General features: G+C 46.0%; 1 protein-coding gene across 1 annotated transcript in view; it reads right to left on the bottom strand.

Moving 5' to 3' along the window:
- Positions 1-18905, bottom strand: part of LOC147693023 (cytosolic 10-formyltetrahydrofolate dehydrogenase) — a 243769-nt gene that overhangs the window by 115401 nt on the left and 109463 nt on the right. The window contains exons 3-4 of the mRNA XM_086939265.1: positions 12727-12961; positions 4421-4586 (exon numbers count right to left, since the gene is read on the bottom strand). Of these exons, the coding sequence (XP_086795391.1) occupies positions 4421-4586; positions 12727-12961 (401 nt within the window). The remainder of the gene's footprint in view (positions 1-4420; positions 4587-12726; positions 12962-18905) is intronic.

The following is an 18905-nucleotide window of genomic DNA, read 5'->3' as shown; positions in this document are numbered from 1 at the left end:
TTATCATGCCTCATCATTGCAGTAGCTTGCTTTCCTGGAAAGAGAGATTGTTAAGGAGCGGTTGGTACCCCCATGTTACAGGGTGACAGAGGATGTGCTGCTAGTATAAGAAAGAACCATGACCGCAGACATAAGATGGAGGTTGCAATGAAAAACAAGCATTGGCATTGCCAATAGGTCTCACCTTTGGGACCTAATAAGTGTTTAGCCATGCAGCACAAAACCTAAAATAATTAAATTAAAATGGTCTGATGATCGTTAAGCACCTTTCGGAGAAAGTCTGGAGCATGTAGAGAGCTTGTGGTGCACTTGAAAATAATCAAAAGCATGTGTTGCAAGTTACGTCCCTGCAATATGAGAGCAACATGGTGGTCTCAGTTAAGATCAGTCTCTAACATCAATAATCTCTGCCTTTTCTTTGGAACTGCAAACAAAAGTGTACCTGTAGTGAACTTTCAGCCTGTCAAACCAAACTCCATTTAGGGTTGGAAGCAGTGCATATGAGCCGGTGGTTCGTTAACGTCACTTAATTGTCAGCACCAGCCCTTATGACAGTCTGCCACAGGTGGCTCAGTCCGCACAATTTAGGGGTGAGCATAACAGATGTTTATTAATTCAATATATATTAACAATGACTAATAATCTTCTTCCATGGGCATTCTTATTGCTTTTGCGGCCTGCGGTACCATGAATTGTCACACTTGTAAGAGTGTGATGGTTAGTAAAGTTTGTACTGTCATTGGCGGCGCTGGCAGGGCAACGAAAGGTGCATGCTGTATTGTTCTCCATACGGGGCCTCTGGCACTTATCTTTATTTAATTTTTAACTAAGCACTGGTAACTGCATGGCAATGCTGGAAAAAAAGATATGTGATGCAGACCATGCCATAGGGTTTTAGTTCTTACAAAAGCATTGCAGTCTGACCTCACATTAGCCCCAAGCCCCAGATAATCCCCAAATAATCACTGCATTTTGAAAACGAGCTCTGGATTTACTCTGCGCTAGGGGGAAACTGGATGAGCTCTTCAAGTTGTGTGTATTGATTTAAGATGAGTAACAGTGGGGAGAAGGTCGCCGTAAAGGAGAATATCTGTCCGCAGGGTCTGGATTTCAGCAGCACTGCGCACTGCGCTCGACCTAAAAATAACCTTGTGCCCCGTCACACTCCCCCTCATCCCCACCACCCCCACAAATTAAGCACTGACACTACTTCAAAATCAACTGAATAGCCACAGTTCTAACTCGAAGTTGCACTTTTTTTGTAAAGGTACAGCACTTTGTAAAATTGCTAGAGTGACGATTCCACCTTGCACGATCCCCTGAAAAACAAGGCAAGCTGCACTAGGAGTGTGCAAATCCACCACAGAAATACTAATTGTGCACATTCAGCTACAGTAGTCCAGATGCACCATATATCATGACAATTTTACCCCTCGGGTCAACACTGCACCAACCTGATGTCAGCGCTCAGCCTGTTTTGTGACATGGCACAACCTACAATTACAACCACCCTTAACATAAAAGACCCTGGAACCCCGGGAGTGACCCCATGCTGACATGCTGCCTCTTCACTTAGCAAAATGAAGAAGGCTAATGAACTGGAAAGATGCAAAAACAGGCGCCACTGAGCCCACGTGACCCTGCAATGAAAGGGAACAAGTTAACTAGTGAACGTGTCTGGTGGAGTTGCAGCATTCCTGTTCAAGTGACCGACCGCTTGCACATGTCAAACAACCTCACATCTCCAGTGAAGCCCATCGTGCTGACAGCTGCAAGGCAGTCGTGCAGCCAATCTCCTCTAAGCCCCGAAGCAATTACAGGGCAAGCCAGGTAAACGACAGCGCGGCAAAATGCAACTATTTCTGGGTCGGTGTGGCAAAAGGTCTATCATGTTAATTTATTTACATTTTGCTACACAGGGCGAACCAGGCCCGTCAGAAGGGGGACAGAATACTTAATAAAACAGGGTGAAATATTACTAAGGAAAGAGGTATAAGGCCTGTGCATAAAGTGCAATGAGTGACAAGAAACTCCTTTTAATTTCCCTTAGGCTCCATGGAAAAGTGTATTGGGGCTAATTCACGTTACAACTATGGAGAGACTCAATCGGTGTCTAATGAAAAAGCAACTGCAAGCAGGCAAATGCAAACAGCTCTTTTCAAGCACTGTGCTTGTGCTGGCATCCATTTTGCAGGAGTGGGCCATCTGTTTTCAATTAGTGTGGCTGTGCGCGCTGCTGCTCGCTCCCGCAAGGTCGATGCCAGCACAAGAACGTGTTTGAAAAGAGCTGACCAATTTCTAAAGGTCATCTCCTAGAGCAGCGCATGCACGCTGCCTAGGCGAGACCTAACCAGTGATGGGAGGGTGAACAGAGGACTCGGCCTAGGCATAAAGCACCCAGCACAGGGAAGGACATGCAGCATAACATAACAGATGAGACAGGAAAAGAGTGGGGTTCAGTTGGTTAAAAATGTCTAAGATCCCATACCTCACTGAAAATGTGTATTACAATTAGAGGTATATATTTGGTAGCTTAAATTGTGTACACTGCATATTTGAGGTGTTTTTAGAGAGAGATAGAGAGAGATCTAAGGTGTGAGTGAGTTGCTAGTGATATACTTGTTAGCACGTACGGTTCCATATCAATATGCTCGGGGGAAATAATGTTAGTGGGTAGGACTACTTTCCACAGCTTAATGCATTTGTTGTGCATGGGTTAAGAAACAATTAAACATGGATAGTGTGGCACAATGCAGTTTTGGGGTGTGGGTTACTTGTAATCTGTTCGCTGGCAGCAGTTAAGGGAGATATTTTTGGTACAAGCATTGCTTGGCTGGTGGGATTAAACTTGTTATGTGAACATGTTCTTTGTTTCCCCAGTCAGGACTTGTCTGATTGAAACCCGTTTTTTTTGTTTCATCCTAAAAATCAATGAGGTTGGGGGACTGGGAAGACTGGAAATGGGGCGGGGATCATTTGAAACTGAGGGGTACCTGAGTGAGCAACATTATCTCTTTGTGATGTGGAGGTGATTAGGTGGTTCTGGGATTGGTTAAAATATTGGCCCGGGCAGAGAGGAAGGGTGGAAAAGTGGATAGTATATGATTTTGTCTATAGACTGCAGCTGGCCCTTTAAGACGTTTGTGGGTGACAAGTCATTTGTGGATGAACCACAAAACTTTAAAGAAGATCGGTCTTTTATGGAGTATTACTGTTTAGTCAGTGGCTAGGACTGTTTGTACAAATGTGTCAGAGATTAGGCCTGAGTTGACAACAGCAGCTCCTTCCATAGGTTAATGTTCTATCTGGACGAAGCACAGTGTTCTCTTTTGGTCGTTTCACATTTCATATCACATCGAGTTTTCGGCCTTTGGTTTTTATGGGAACCATCACTTCAAATGATGTAAAGAGGGAGCTCTGAGTGTTCATTTGTTCCTGGCGGGCGGTTTCCAGGTATTATAAAGTCTGGCATATCTAGGTAGCAATTTCTTTGAGTTCTTAAGATACACTGTCAAACTGGTCTCTGTTTCACCTGACCTGCAGATATATTTGTGTGTTATTTGCATATGAGTGGAAGGAAAGGGAGTCGCCCGTGAGGAGATCCATCAGTGCCTTCATGTAGACACTGAACAAAACTGGGGATGAACAGGAACCACTGCTTTGAGGCCTTTTCCTACACTGTTAAACTGGTCTCTAATTCCTCTGACCTGCAGGTATATTTGTGTGTTGTCTGCGTATTAGTAGAAAGACAGCGAGTGGGCCTGAGGAGATCAATCAGTGTCTTCATGTAGACACTGACCAAAATAGGGGATGAACGGGAATATTGTGGGAAGAGCATTGATGAATCTGACCTTTTGGTTAAATTCTTTCAGGAAGACAGAGCACCTCTGGATTATTTAGCCAGGAGAGTGAGCTAAAGCTTAGATACAGCTTAGAAGAATGTACTGGGTCCACCACGGTGAAGTTGGTACTAGGTTCGAGAGGGATCAGTAGGTTGAGTGACTGTGTATCTGCTTGTTGGGCAGCAGATCATCCCATGAATGTGCTATTGCTGTCTCAGTTTACTATTGTGTCTTAAGTGGAAAACTTGATGAATAGAGTGAGAGACATTGCTATAAGCAATTCTATGCTATAAGGAAGTGTCACATCTTTTGGCTTTCAGTGCTAAAAGCCTCATGAAGATATTAGTTGTAGATTATAAATTACCTAACTTAACATAGTGTGTAGGAGAGATACACAACAGCCAGTTGAAGGTTAGGTGAATGTAACCTGTAGTAAGAGCTGCCCTATCGGAGATAGTGGAAAACTTGTGATGTAGAGAAATCAACACAAGGAGATTACCAGTGGGGAGGCAGAGGTTTCAATCAGCATCAATCACTATAGATAATTTACAGAACCAAATGAGAGCAAAAAATCTTACCATTCCTTTCACACCCTCAGGAAAAAGGAACCGGTTGTACAGTGAGTTGACGGTGTCATCCAGAAGCACCTCACACTCCCTCTGCAGCAGGATGGCCCCGGTGTCCAGGCCGTCGTCTGCCCAAAACACAGTGAACCCTCCTATCTTGTCCCCTTGGATTAGAGTCCTAGAAGAAAAAGAAGAAATTCTCAGAATCTTGTTTCAAATTTATGTTTCACCTCATTAGGTCATCTGCACTTGTCAAGGTTGTTCTTCCTACTTCCAGACTCGGTTGAAGGGTAGATCGTGTTTTTTTTTTTTTTTTTTTTTTTAAAAACCTTTATTTATCAGAAACATAGTACACAGCGTCTGCTTACAACCACTGCGGGCCGGCCGCTATGACAATAATTAGCCTTCCAAGGTACCTTGCACTGCAGAGAAAGGATAAAAAATCACAAATATCAACACTACGGTAGACTGGCAAGGAGCCACGGGAGGAGGATAGGGAGGGTTTCATTTTGTAATTTAGACGAATCGTCCTAAAGTCAGATCGGGTGGCCGAAAGGGCGGACCAAATAAAGGGATATACACAAGTTAAACATCATTATCGAGAAACTGGCGTAAATCAGCACAATAAGGATAAACAAGCATCGAAATACATATCACCCCAGTTAGCGCCCGCCCAGTCAATGTGTCACATAAGGAGTTGCATTCAAGCTGGTTTACTGTATAGTAGGATATAAGAGGGATCATTATATGACAACGATGAAAGGATCCTACGACATGCAGAAAGGCACTTATCACAAGGGAAAATTAGCAGCAGAGAATGCGCCCTCAAACAGCAGTATAAGAGGGAAGGAAGAGCAGGATTTGTAATCATTCAGTAACTATGCATTAAAGTCGATATCATGGTCGTGAATCAATAAACCTTGCGACAGTAACACAGACGCAAAGCACGAGAATCCGTCCCAGAAAGAACTAAACCCAACCCCCATCTGACCCGAGATACGAAAGAAGAAGAAGGAAACAAGAGAAAGAACAAGAAGAAAGGCCATAGAAACAAAAGGAAAACGAAAGTAAAGCCCCAACCCCCCCACCCTGCACGTCGAAGAGGCTACGGCCCCCCCCCCCCTACTAACGTGCCTGTCGCCCCAAGAGTACCCACATAAGGGAAAAGACGGGGGGAAGTCAACACAAGCAGACTCCCGCCCCACCCCATTCGCACAAAGCAGCTCAGGCGCGATCTCAAAACAGACCAGCAGGTCGACAATCAATGGCGGCGTCGTAGTACAGTTCAGCAAAGCGTCCACATCATAATGAGTGACCGGGGATCAGTCCTGCGATGCAAAAAGGAAGAGTTCACCCCTGTCCCAACTTTACCCTTCCATCAATACGTAGCCACTGAAAGTTTGCAATGGGGCACCGCCCCGAATGAACAGGACGGCCAGGCGGGGTAGATCGTGTTTTAACCCCTTCGCTGCTCATGACGAGCTTAGCTCGTCATGCAGTACACTGGTCGTGTCCTTATGACGAGCTGGGATCCTGCATATGCAGCACAGGAGGGGAAAACCTCTAGCAGCCAAGGTATTAAAGAGTGGCACTGGCGATTTTGGTCTACAGTGCCTTACTGGGGGCTTCCATGCATGTGGGTTCAGCAGCAGGGCATACCAGCAAAGACATGAGGTTTAATTCTTTCCAGTAAGATACCAGCAGCCTGCAGCTCTACACTCTGAATACACCAACAGCAACAATGTGCATGCATATCCAGGTCTAAAAGATGATATGCCAGTTGGATGCCAGCTATTGTATAAATTCCAAATGTCAGGCACATTAACAGCTGGCTACTGATAATCAGTGTTTTGTGCATATGCACAGTTCACACATGCGGCCAATCTGACTGGGTCAGTGTTTTCAGAGATATTTGGGAAGGTCATATTACCACAATGTATTTTACCGGTCACTACCATCATGTAGATGGCTAGGTATGTCTTCTAGGGAGTTCCATGAGCGGGGGACTATGTAGATCCCCCATAGAATGCCTTATACAAAGGGAGAACAAGAAGCAAAACCCGGAGAATGGGGTTGTCCTCTGAGGGAAGTATCGGTCCTTCACCTCCCAAATGCAATCACTGTACATAAGTAATTGTTTGTGTATCCTGACAGCGAACCCTAATGACAGATACTATGTTTATGAAGCCTTTATCGAATGCGCTCCGGAAGGGTGCATTAGCACTGCAACATGCAATGATCTAAAGCATTACATTTACTAATTTAATAACTGAAAGTGTAGTAGGTCTCAGCTCTAAAAGGGAAAAATACTGGCTTTGCCAGGGCTTTTTGCAAATAGAAACACATAAATCAAGAGACATGTGCACATATGGCTGACAATCTTGGAATGGAACTTCTGTTAAAGAAAACTCTTTCGAAGATGGCTACCCAAGCAAATGTATGCCTCATGACACATGCATGTCAGGTCACAGGGTAGGAAACATGCAGTGTGGGGAAAAAACAAACTTGTCCACACTTCCCTTGTTGATTCATTCTAAAATGCCGGAGAAAATGTTGGGGACTGCGAGTACTGGGCAGTAGAGGTTAACAAGCATTTGCAATGCAATAGGTCTCGCATTGACATGATTTCGAGCTATTGGCATTGTAAATGACAATGCCTTCTCTTTATGTTTTGGGTTTTAAAACATAAATACAAGGCATTGGTATTTCCAATTCTAATAGCTTAAAATCGTACGGTTTGATAACTGGATTGAGGATCGAGGATTGATATATTATAATCAAGTTTTGCCACATCTAAAGTGTGCAATCAATGTGTCAAGAAAGACACATGGAGGAGGTAGAAAACATCCAGAAATGGGACCGTCTCGCCAAAGCTAGGTCTTGTAATCCTAATCACTAGGCAAACGATTTCTTTATAACTCGAGTAACCGTCGCTATTTACCTGGAAGTCCGAATATCCTATGATAATGGGGCGGTGGGTGACAATCATAAAAAAAATAATAATAAAAAAAAAACCTGGCACTAGTTCTCCACTGTTAAATATAATGCCACGGTTGCACTTCTGCACATCGTGAGCAAACAAATATTTTGCAGCTCATGCTTTAGTAACTTCCTTGAATAAATGACAAACCCATACATGCAAACGAAATATACTTTTAGAGCCGTTTAGATGTACGAGTCGGGAAACCTCCTTATATCTATGTTGGTGCCTTCGACGAACCTCGCTGTCCCTTGGCCTGTTACTTGCCTAATTCAGTTCATACGTGCCCACTACGCCCACTCACAAGGGACTCTATTCAGCTTCCTGCCCTTTCACATTGCTTATCGCCCTGTGGCGGTTCTGTCACTTACCTGTCCAGCTCTAGGGGAAACTGGGTGGAGTTAGCAGAGGCGTTGGGCTCAAGACAACAAGCACGTCCCTTAGGCGCCTTCCTGTCACTGACTTGCTTGGCCCGAACTGAGATCAGCCGAAGCTGCCCCTTCTCCACAGATGGCTGCGCGACTTCCGCAACTTTGGCCCGGCTGGCAACAGGTGAGCAGGCCGCTCCCCCAACTGTCTTGCGACAGCAAGTCGAGTCCCGTTTCCATGGCATCCGTTTTGCTTTTACATTCTTTTTACAACATGTCGTAAAACACTTTGTCGCCATCGTCGTGCAGGGAACGCCAGTTTTGCCTGGCTTTAGGATGGGAGCTGTTGGATACATAGCCCACTTTCATGCTTGACAACCTAGCCTTCTGCGTTGTGACGCATCCACAGCGTGCTAAGTGAGCAGGGATCTTAAAGATAAGGCTGAGCACGATTAGCCGCATTAATTGTATGTTTTGTTTTGTAGTGTCTTGGGATAGCCATGGGAGATACATTGTCCGTCATCTGTTTCCTTCTGTCCTTGTCCACTGGAGAAAGCCATGGCGGGCGGTGTTACTCTGAGAAGAGTGCTGCGCTACTGGGCGCTTTTTGATGTTCGAGTTGGTTCATGTCCTTCCACCAGGAAACATTCAAACAGCAGTGAGCTACAGACCCAAGCCCCCAGATTAAGGTGACGACTTAACATGATCTAGTCTAAAGGCTCGAAAAAGAACCCGGTGAGTGGGGTGTGAGGGGGGGGATGTGTGCGCGAGTGTGTGTGCGTGTGTGTCTGTGTATGCATGTGTGTGCGTGTGTATGTATGCGTGTGTGTGTAAAATGAGCCCGATGACCAGGGGGGGAGAGGGGGTGTGTGCATGAGTGTCTGTGTGTGTGCGTGCGCGCGCGTTCGTGTGTCTCTGTGTGTTGTACCACGTAGGGGAGTCAGGAGATGGTGAACGCGCGCATGACCTGATCCGATTACGACAGGCGGCGCGTGCACATCTCTTGTCTCCCGTAGCTCCTTGTAAGCAGAACTGATCACAATAGGCCTTGCAGCGACGATCGCTTCACGATCCGTTGGCAGGTGCGAGACCTAAAAAGGAATAGACTAGGCTTCTAACCAGTTGAGAGGCACTCACTTCCCGGTTAGGATTTCACTTCTGGGTTGAAAATGGATGCAAGAGTATCACTTAAACCCTACAGCCCATAGCAAATGATTTGGAAACAATTTATATGGTTGTATAGCTTTTCTGCTTGCCAACGAGTTCATCAGCTGGTACACTGTCTCAACCTCATAGTTTCTTGACGTCCCAGGGCTCTCCTTCACTTCCTGGTTAGTGCAAAGGGCCATAAAAGCATTTTTCTCCTTGGAGTACCAAGTGGCTCAGATCAACTTTTATTCAAGTTCTCTAGTTAACTTTATGCTTCCTTTTAACTCTAAGTGCAAGTCAAACTGAAAGCCCTGTAAGTCCAAAGACATTGTGACTCAACCTGCTCACACTGATGGCTGGTTCTGGCTCTCCATCTCATTTCACTCTTCAATGCTTGTCTCTCTGTATGTTAGCTTTTGTTAGTAATATCAAGTTGTTGGAGACTGGATGTTAGGACTGGGATTCTCCTCCTAGCTAAAGTTAACAAAATGCATGATACGTGCATCAACATGTGTTGTTATGCAAAGCGGCTGTTTGTATTTTACACTTCTGACATGGGAGACAGCCATGTTAGAACAGTAAATTAATATGTTAGAAAACCGCAAAAAAGATGTGTGTGTGTAAAGTGAAAAAAAAGGAGGAAAACGCACTGCAACACTATGCAACTGCTGGGCAGTTGAGATAATAAACAATAAAATAAAAATAATTCACCACAGGGAGCTGGATGGGAGTAAGCTGGGGAGCATTGGGGTTTGCGGAAGAGAGGACATGTGGTGCTTTAAGCAGTGGGAGAGAGAAAGAAAGAAATGCACTTTCATTGAGTGCTCACTACAAAACACAAAACAAAGACCCATCAAATGGAAAAATACAATTCACCCAATCAAAACCCCATGAGACCAAAATGCTCCTGGTCTTGACAAACACAGGAATAGGGAGGAATGCAATCGAATCAAGAACAGACAACTGAGAGAGACTAGAATTCGAGGGCTGACCCAAATCTCACTCTAAGTTTATGTACTAGATTAGAAACAATGGGACCTCCCAAAAGAGCTGAGACTGAAAAATATAAACATTAAGAAGCCATCTCTTGCCCCACATCTCTGAACTTAATTTACACAGAGGTCAGTAGTCATCTTCTCTAGATACATGTAGGGGCGACTTCCCTACAATTAGCACCTCTGTCTTATTGCAATTTAATTTAAGGAAGTGATTAGCCATTCAAGTGGCTAGCTCTTCTAAGCAGAAGGAGAAGCGGAGGCTGCAGCTTTATGGTTTTAAGATAGCGTGACTATAAGCTGTATGTCATCTGCATATGACACGAGTTTTATGTAGTGTGAACTAGACCTGAGACATCGGGTATCAAAGCGCTTTACATGAACACCAGTTTCATTACAGATGGACACATTAATTTTTGTTAGGTAGGGGGAGATTAAGTGATTTGCCCAGAATCACAGGATGTTGAGCGTCATTGCCGAGACTCGACCCGGTTCCCCAGCTTCGAGGTCGACTGCTCTAGCCGTAAGGCTACATCCTCTACCACATAAGTCAGCTTCCTACAGTGATATTAATGTAAAACCTCGTGCGGCAAGGAAAAAGGAGATTTATGTGTTAAAATCTGTCCCCCCTTGAACTCCCATGATTTCTGCATAGACTGATTTTACCCTACTTCAACCCACTTTCCCATGATCTTGACTTGGTCCTCTGAGCGTGAGAATGAGGTGTTCTCAGGTCCTTTGCAGTGAACCAAAGGGACACATTCATCAGGTGACCTCTTGACCATCCAGTTTTTTATCTGGTTCCACCTACAACTTTGCCACCACCTCTTCCATTAGACTCACTCTTTCTACCCCATTTAATGTCCCACTTTTCTTCTTGCTTATCTTCTACCATTGTCCATCTACGCTGTCTGTCTGCCAGACAACCCCTCACTTTTCGTGATGTGCTGCTCATCCATTGCTCTTCATGTCCTAACAGCTCCTCTTCCCTCTCAAACCCATGTTTCACATTTCTTTAGTTACCAACACACACTCCTTTTGCCTTCTTTACTGACTCCATACATGTTCCACTCCCAGAAAATCTCACTGAATTTTTTTTGGTGAGTACCTTCCATGCACACACCTTCAAACCAACATCAGGAGGTCTCAATTGTGTCCTTATTTTATATGTTCTTTTATACAACAGTGTTTGGGAATTCATTCACCCCCTGGCCCTGAGGGGGTATTGAAATTCAGATAATCTGCAGGATGGCAGGTTTCAAACTAGAGGGGACTCTTTGAAAGTGGGTTGCTGACCCATCAGAGTGTGGTCAGTATTACCTACATGTTTGTTTATTTTATTATAGAGCACATCAGTTACCCAAGGACAGGCATCATGGCGCAAAGCTCTCAGAAAACAGAAAGCACATCCTAGACAGGGAGATAAGCAAAGGCTAGGAGAACAGGTGGGTTTTTACATTTTCTTAAAAACTGCAAAATTGGAGCTCTGGCATACAACATTTTGGAGGGCATTCCAGATCTTGGGGTCCAAGTACCTAGACGGTCTGCAGTGCATATCTCATTCCTGTAATCAGGGATGCAGTGAGAGGGACAGGGAGCTGAAGACAAGGCTCTGGAGCTACGTAAGGGGAATGCATGTTACAGATCAGTTTTGGTTCAGTACAATGCACAAGGCATAGCACTCAAATCTGACAATGTACTGTAAGCATAAGAAAACAGAAGAAATGTGGTCAAATTTTACCGGCGGCTGACCATATGGCCAACTATCACCTGAATATTGCGGACTTTGCCTTCGGTGGTGCTCACCGAGTGGTGGCATAGTGGGATCTTATGCCATCCACCTAACATATGTGAGTGTGAACAGTTTCCCCCGTCACCAAGCCTGTGTCTCTCTGTCTCAGCGGTTCCCTTTCCACATGTCTCCTAGCCCCAAAGCCACCTCTCCTTGTGTCACTTCCTCCCTCTGTTTCCATGTCCATGTGCATTATTGCCCCCTCATCCTTATGACAACTTGTTCCATACTATATCTCCCTGTGTCTTTCTATCCCTTTACATGTGTCTTTCTTTCCCATGATGTTGTGTTTTTCCTATCCCTGTGTCTGCTTATATCCCCGCTGATCTCTCCAGGTGCCTTTTTGCTGGTCTGTTTCCATGTCTCTTTTTTCTGGTACCCCTGTCAATATTACTCCTTGTGCCACTGTGTCTGCATCTTGTGTATTTCTGGCTCTGTGTTGCCCTGACTCCACATCCCTGCTTCGCAGTCCAAGCATAACCCTCACCCATTCTCACTGTGCCCTATTGTCGCCTATCCCCATGTCAGTGTTTTCTTAACCACATTACTCCTCTTTCCAATTCTGCGTGTCTTCCGTCCCTCAGTCTTAATACTGCTTTGTCGCCATGTCCCCGTGATTCCATGTGTCACCATGCCCCGATCACCTGCAGCCTTAGGTCGCCTGGCCCTATGTTCCTGTCATTCCCTGTTCCAATGCCCACATTACACACTGTTTGCCTAACCCAGCCCACACCTCTGTGTCTTTCTGTCCCTCTAAAACTTTTTACCTCCATGTCCCCTTTGCTTATATCCTTCTGTCGGTCTGTCTCCACCGCCATGTGTCTCTTAACCCCTCTCCTTGCTGTCTTCCATAAAGCTTTGGGCAAATACGAGTTGCTGTTTTTGATCCATAATCTCCCTCTAGAGGGTTTACAAATAAGGGCAAACATGTGGTCACCCTTGGCAGCTTAGCCCTCTCTTTCCACCCTTCTCTCTGTAAGTAAATATAGGCTAAACATTGAGCTGAGCCAGCAATGGCAGGTAAGAGTACTTACCAGTTAATGGCCGATGCTCCCCGGTGCCGTGGGAGGATGGACGGGTGGTAGATGATAGAGCCATGCTTGGGAGCATCAATCACTTCCATGGGGATGAACTGGGAGCAAAAAGGTAGCACATTCAACTCGGCACCGACTGAGGCGTACGTCTCCACCACTTCGGGTATGGCCTGGCCTTTGACCCGCCATCTTGGAAACTTGAACACTGGAACACCATCACTCTCTGCTTCAGAGGCTGTGTGTCATAAAGCACAACAAATAGTAGAAATGTAGTAGTGGTGTATAAAGGTGAGTACAGAACAGCAAGAAAGAACAATGAGTACATGAACTAAGCAGAAGGAAAAATCCTGCAAGTGTGAGTTCAGCTACTGGTCGAGATCTGATTTCAGCAAATACATTTACACTATCTCTATTTTTTCTTCTCATTGGTGTGTACATTTTGGATTTCTTGAGGCATAGCAATCTATGTACAGTTAAAGGAGCAGCACGCACAAGAAGAGCCCTGTCATAGACCTACAGGGTGGCTGGGCTATTTCTAACTTGAAAGCCCAAGACTTAACTTACCAAAAGTCAATAAAGAAACAGGTTCACACAACTCAGGCCCTCATTAAACTTTAGGCCTAGTCCTTCTGATTCACAGAATCCTTGATCAAGTTGCTGGTGAAATCAACTATACATTCTTATCACCATTTCAATATGCCACTTACAGTGGAAGCCTGCCAGAATGTATTTGTACATAGTCCAATCGTAAGGTCATCGCAAATAATACCACAGCAGATAAAGAAAATATCCATTCTCTTTAATCGCAATGGATAAATGTTACTGTCAACTTTCTGTAAAATACAAACCAAATAACCCCTTATAGAACAACGCCCATTGCCAGTACTTAATGCTGTGATTGTTCAGTAAAGCTCAATATAGAGAGACTGGCTCACTATATGTTCAAAACCCCTTTATTGTTGTGCCAATTCTATCTAAACGCTCAGATGTGGCAGGGTCTACCTTGTACTTAAGGGCTGGCTCGATATATTCAATGGAGCTTAGAATACCTTCTAAACACACTTTGATTGGTGTGAAAAGCTCTGCCGCATACTTTAAAAAAATTTTTTTTTAGCATTTTGAGCAAAAACAACGCAATGCACTTAGCCCGATGGTAGGGCGAGTTGGTTACATAAACATAAAAATTCACAGTTGTCCTCTCAGCTGCGCAATAGGTCATGTGTGAACATCACAATCTATAAGTTTCACAATCCGGGCCCATGTCAATCACAAATGATGCTGCCCGGTTAACACCCTCCCCCTCTCATCCTGCCCACCAGTCCCATCACCACCCGGCCCATCGCTGCGTGCAAACATACAGTCGGATCAAAGGATTTGCCTACATTCTAAACAGCGCATTGCCCACCCCTGTCGGCTTTAGCCCTTGCTCGTGTGGAGTGTTCCTGCTGCTGGGTAGCAAGATAGGACTTGAAGGGGCCCCATATGTCCTGGGTCTGGAGGCTGGAGGGACTGTGTCTGCATAATGTTCACTTCTCATGGAGCAGGACACCAAACTTTGGAGCAAGGACTGCACTGTAGGGGCCCTCGTCCCTCCCCAGTGTATCGCCACCTCTCTCTTCACCGGAAGCAAGGCGATGGCTGTAAACCGGCTGACCTTAAGGGGGAATTGTACCACGTATCCCAGGAGAGCAATCTCGTGCAGGGGATTAATCTGTACCTGTTTAATCTTGCTGAGCATATGGTGAACCCCCGTCCAGAATATATGAATCAGTGGGCAAGTCCAGGCCAAGTGAGCGAAGTCGGCCTGGGGGGATTGGCACCATTGACATTGGTGTGACCTATTGGGGTCAATCCTGTGCGCCCTGAGTGGGGTGACATATATTCGGCGTAAGAACTTAAAATGAATCAATCTGTGCCTGCTGTTAATAGATACTTGTTTTGTCTCCAGACAGCATGCAGCCCACTGCTCATCAGCTATCGGGTTACCCAGGCCCCCCGCACCCTGGCATCGTCTAATGCAATCAGATCCACACCTGCCCTATAAAGTTTTGAAATCTAATGTACTCCTCTGCTACTGTCGATCACCATTGTCAGTGGAGAAAAAGACTGGGGCTCCTAAGGGAAATCGGGAATCCGGGCCCGCAGCGCAGCTCTAAGCCTAGCAAGCACAAACTTATCCATAAACAAAGCTTCTGGAAAAAGGGATGCGTCATCCAGGTCAAATATGTGGCCTGCAGGGAAGAAATCTCCCATTTTGGTGATGCCGAACTTCTTGCAGGTTTTTTGCACAAGCTTTTCTCCGGTTATGGGCAGCAGTTTAGGATTTGGTGGTGGTATGGCTGAGGAATAAACCATTTGTGTATTTGTGAGGCGTCCCAGTGAGGCCCACGCCCAGCTCGTAGTGAAAACCAGTTGTATATCTGCACGATCTTGTAGGATCCCGATAGGAAGGACTGCAGCCAGAGTGGCCGGCAGCACAAAGTCCGACTCGGGCTTCAGAAAGGTTATCCTGGCGTCTGGGTGGTTCCATGCCTGAGCAAAGCTGCACTGTGCAGCCAGGTAGTATAGCTGCTTGTCTGGGACACCTTATCCCCCGTGGCGTAGGGCAGTGTCATGACCTGCCACCTCACTCTCGGCGTTCTGTTGGCCCAGACCAATCTAATCAATTGGGTGCGAAGCGTACTTATAAACTTCCTAGACAGGGGAATTGGGATATTATGGAACAAATATAAAAATGTTGAAAGGACTATCATTTTAATAAGTGCCACATGCCCTGCCATAGATAGGGGCAGCTTCAGCCAATGATCTATTTGTGACTCAAGTTTGGAGATCACTACCCCGTAATTAAGGCGAATAATTTGATCCTGATCACTGTGTATCTGCACCCCCAAATACCTCACTGAGTAGGAGCACCATTCCAACGGGAATTCAAGTGCCCACTGGGTGGTGCTCTTCATGAGTGGGAAGATTACCGATTTACGCCAGTTTATCCCTAGGCCGGAGTAAGTGCCAAAGCGTATGATTTCTCGTAGAAGAGGATCTTAGTTAGTCTCCGGGTTATGGACATAAAGGATTGTGTCATCCGCATACAGCGAGACCAATAACGGGCCCATGCGAACACCAGGCCCCTGTGGAGATGTTTTTCCTGGAAATGCCTCACTAGCAGGTCCATTGCCAGAATGAAGAACAGGGGGGACAGGGGGCATCCCTGCCTCGAGCCCCGAGACATTGCAAAGGGCGAGGACAAAGTGCCATTGAGTCGGAGCCTGTCAGTAAGCGAGGTGTATAACAGGGCTGTGGTGGCTATAAAGCCCTGTGGCATGCCCATTCGCTGCATTACAGAGAGGAAAAAGGGCCATTCCAGGGAATCAAAGGCCTTCTCGGTGTCCAACAGGACAGCAGCCGCGGGGGTATCAGGATCTATTCTATGCAGAGTATTGAATAGAGTGCGAAGGTTAACTGCTGTTGATCTGTGGGGTATAAAACCCGACTGAGCTGGGGAGATTATGGACTCCATAAGCAATGAGAGGTGGCATGATAATGCCTTAGCACAAATTTTGTAATCAAGGTTAAGGAGAGAGAGGGGACGATAGGAACCACACAACAAGGGGTCTTTCCCGGGTTTGGGGAGTAATATAATGACTGCCTCGCAGGGTGTGGGAGGGAGAACCTGTTTTTCCAATGCTTCGGCATACATATCTAGCAGCCGAGGAATCAATAGTTCCTTGTAGGCCTTGTAAAATTCCCCTGTGTACCCGTCCAGCCCAGGGACAGAAGAGGGGTTCAGGAACGTAATCGCTTCGTCTATGCTTTCCGCTGTGATTGGTATCGCTAGGAAGTCTTGCGTACATTTTTCAAGGAACACAATTGTAATTTCTGATAGATAGGCTTCTTGTGCCGTGTAGTCTGAACCCAGTCTTGTGGCAAAAAATGTTTTAAAATATGAGAGAGATTCCTGTTGTATTTCCAAAGGGTCAGTAATGTTTTGACCTGTCTGGGAACGTAGCTCAGTGATGTAAGCCTTGGTGTAGGGGGTTGTGCCAGAACCCTACCAGGGCGGTCTCCCTCCCCGTACACCCTTGCATTGTGGTATTTCCCTATGTATAGAATTTCCCGCTCAGCAGTTTCTCTATACTCCAGCAGCAAGGCGACCCTTGCCATCATGCGCTCCTGGTCGAAGGCCGCCACCTGTGCAGAATCCAATGCCCCAATCTCCCTCTCAACCCTAGTCAAAATAAAGCAAATGTCTCGAATTACCCCGGAACACTTGGCGATACACACTTATCTAAGATAGGCCTTAAAGCCCTCCCATAACACTGCCTTCGTGTCCATCGAGCCCTCGTTAATTGCAAAATACTCCTCTATTGCATCCTAGATCTCTTGCCTAAACACCTCGTCCTCCAACGCTCTAAGGGGAAACCTCCATTGCGTCTCAAAACCTTCGGGCGTGGGATGTGCAGGGTCAAAAATACAGGGGAGTGGTCAGAATACGTTCTGGGCAGTGTCTGAAGACCATGAAACCACTTGAAGATGTCGGGAGTGACCAACCATTAATCAAGTCGGGACCAGGTGTCGTGCAGACTCGTGTAGTGGATGTAAGTGGTGTGTCCTGGGTCCCGTGAATGGCCCACGAGCGAAAAATGGTCACATATAGATTGCAAAGCTTTACGGGCTCTGGGTTTAGCGTCAGGGGCGGTCGAGGTGCTGTCAGTGGGAGGGTGTAGGGGGATATTAAAGTCACCCCCCAGTAGGAGTGGGATGGGGCCTAACAATAGTAGTTTGGATAGTAACGCATAATAAAAATCAGGGGAATCAGTGTTTGGGCCATATACGCAAACTAGCGCAACCTTTTGGTTAAGCAATGTGCCTACCACCATCACATATCTGCCATCTGGGTCAGTGGTAACCGAGTGGCATTTGAAGTGTAACCTCTTGTGAATAAGTATCGCAGTACCCCTTGCGTAATTGCTAACGTTTGCAAAAAACCTGTGCGGGCCCCTAGAGGAGGCAAATCTGGCGTGATGGCTAATAGGAAGGTGGGTTTCCTGTAAGAAGGCCACATCCACCCCATGCCTAAGTAAATAATGAACCACCTGACATTTATTGTGCCTGTCGTTTAGTCCGCGGACATTCCATGTCGCTAGTGTGACATTTGAAGGACCAGCATTGTGACCTAACTGTGCCATTTCAAAGAGTACAAATCATATGCACTACAGAACCAAGTATATTGCCCTCCTGTTGTGAACTAAGCTACAGTGCAATGCAATGCGAACAATACCCCACCCGCCTCCCCCCACCCAACCTGCCTGCCCATCCGGAGAGGCAATACTGCAAAACAAAGTACAACAGTACCAATGAGATTTCAAAAACAGAAAGTGGTGTAACAAACGTAGTACAATCTGATATCATCTTTACAATCTCAAGGTGTTCACCAAAGTGGGGGGGGGTTGTTCACTCTCCAATGGCCTAATAACCCAAATGAACATTGTATTTAACATATGGAGTCCCGGCTATCAGTTCAACATAGAAAGCATGCAGTATAGTGGAAGGAAGGTCGCCATCAACAGTCAGTCATGTCCAGAGTTCGAAAACAAATCCACACTGGCTGCCGAGCCGCTATGCGGAGGTGAGGCAGTATCCGCCTCTGCGGAGCGTTTGTTGTTGTGCTTATAAGTGCTGCAAAATTCTTGGGCTTCTGTAGGATTCTCAAAGATACGCACCCGGCCATTCACCTCCACCCTGAGCCTGGCCAGGTAAATCATGCGGTATTTCAGCCACAAGTTCTTAAGCGTTGCCTTCACCCCCAGGTATTTCCCCTGGGCTTCTTGGACCATGGCGGTGAAATCTGGGTACAGCGACAGTTTAGAACCCTGACAGGCGAGTTTGCCTTGCTCCCGTGCCAGTCGGAGTGCTGTGTCCCTGTCCTGGAAGTTCATTGTGCGCGCTATGATGGGTCTAGGTGGACAACCAGGATTGGGGAGGGTCCAACGACCTGTGGGTGCGCTCTACCACGAAGCTAGTAGTGAAAGACTCTTTCCCAAAAAGGTCAGTGAGTATCGTTTCTACTAACCATGGGCGAATTTTGCGAATCTGGCGTTCGCGAATTTTGCGAATTTGCGAACTCGCAATCCGCAAATTCCGCGAATTCTCGCGAATTTTTTTTTTGTGTTCGCAAGGAT

The sequence above is a fragment of the Lissotriton vulgaris genome, chromosome 9 (assembly GCF_964263255.1).
Source record: "Lissotriton vulgaris chromosome 9, aLisVul1.2, whole genome shotgun sequence".
In the NCBI taxonomy this organism is placed as follows: Eukaryota; Metazoa; Chordata; class Amphibia; order Caudata; family Salamandridae; genus Lissotriton; species Lissotriton vulgaris.
Note: the sequence above shows the minus strand (reverse complement) of the source record. Positions and strands in the feature narration are given on the sequence as shown.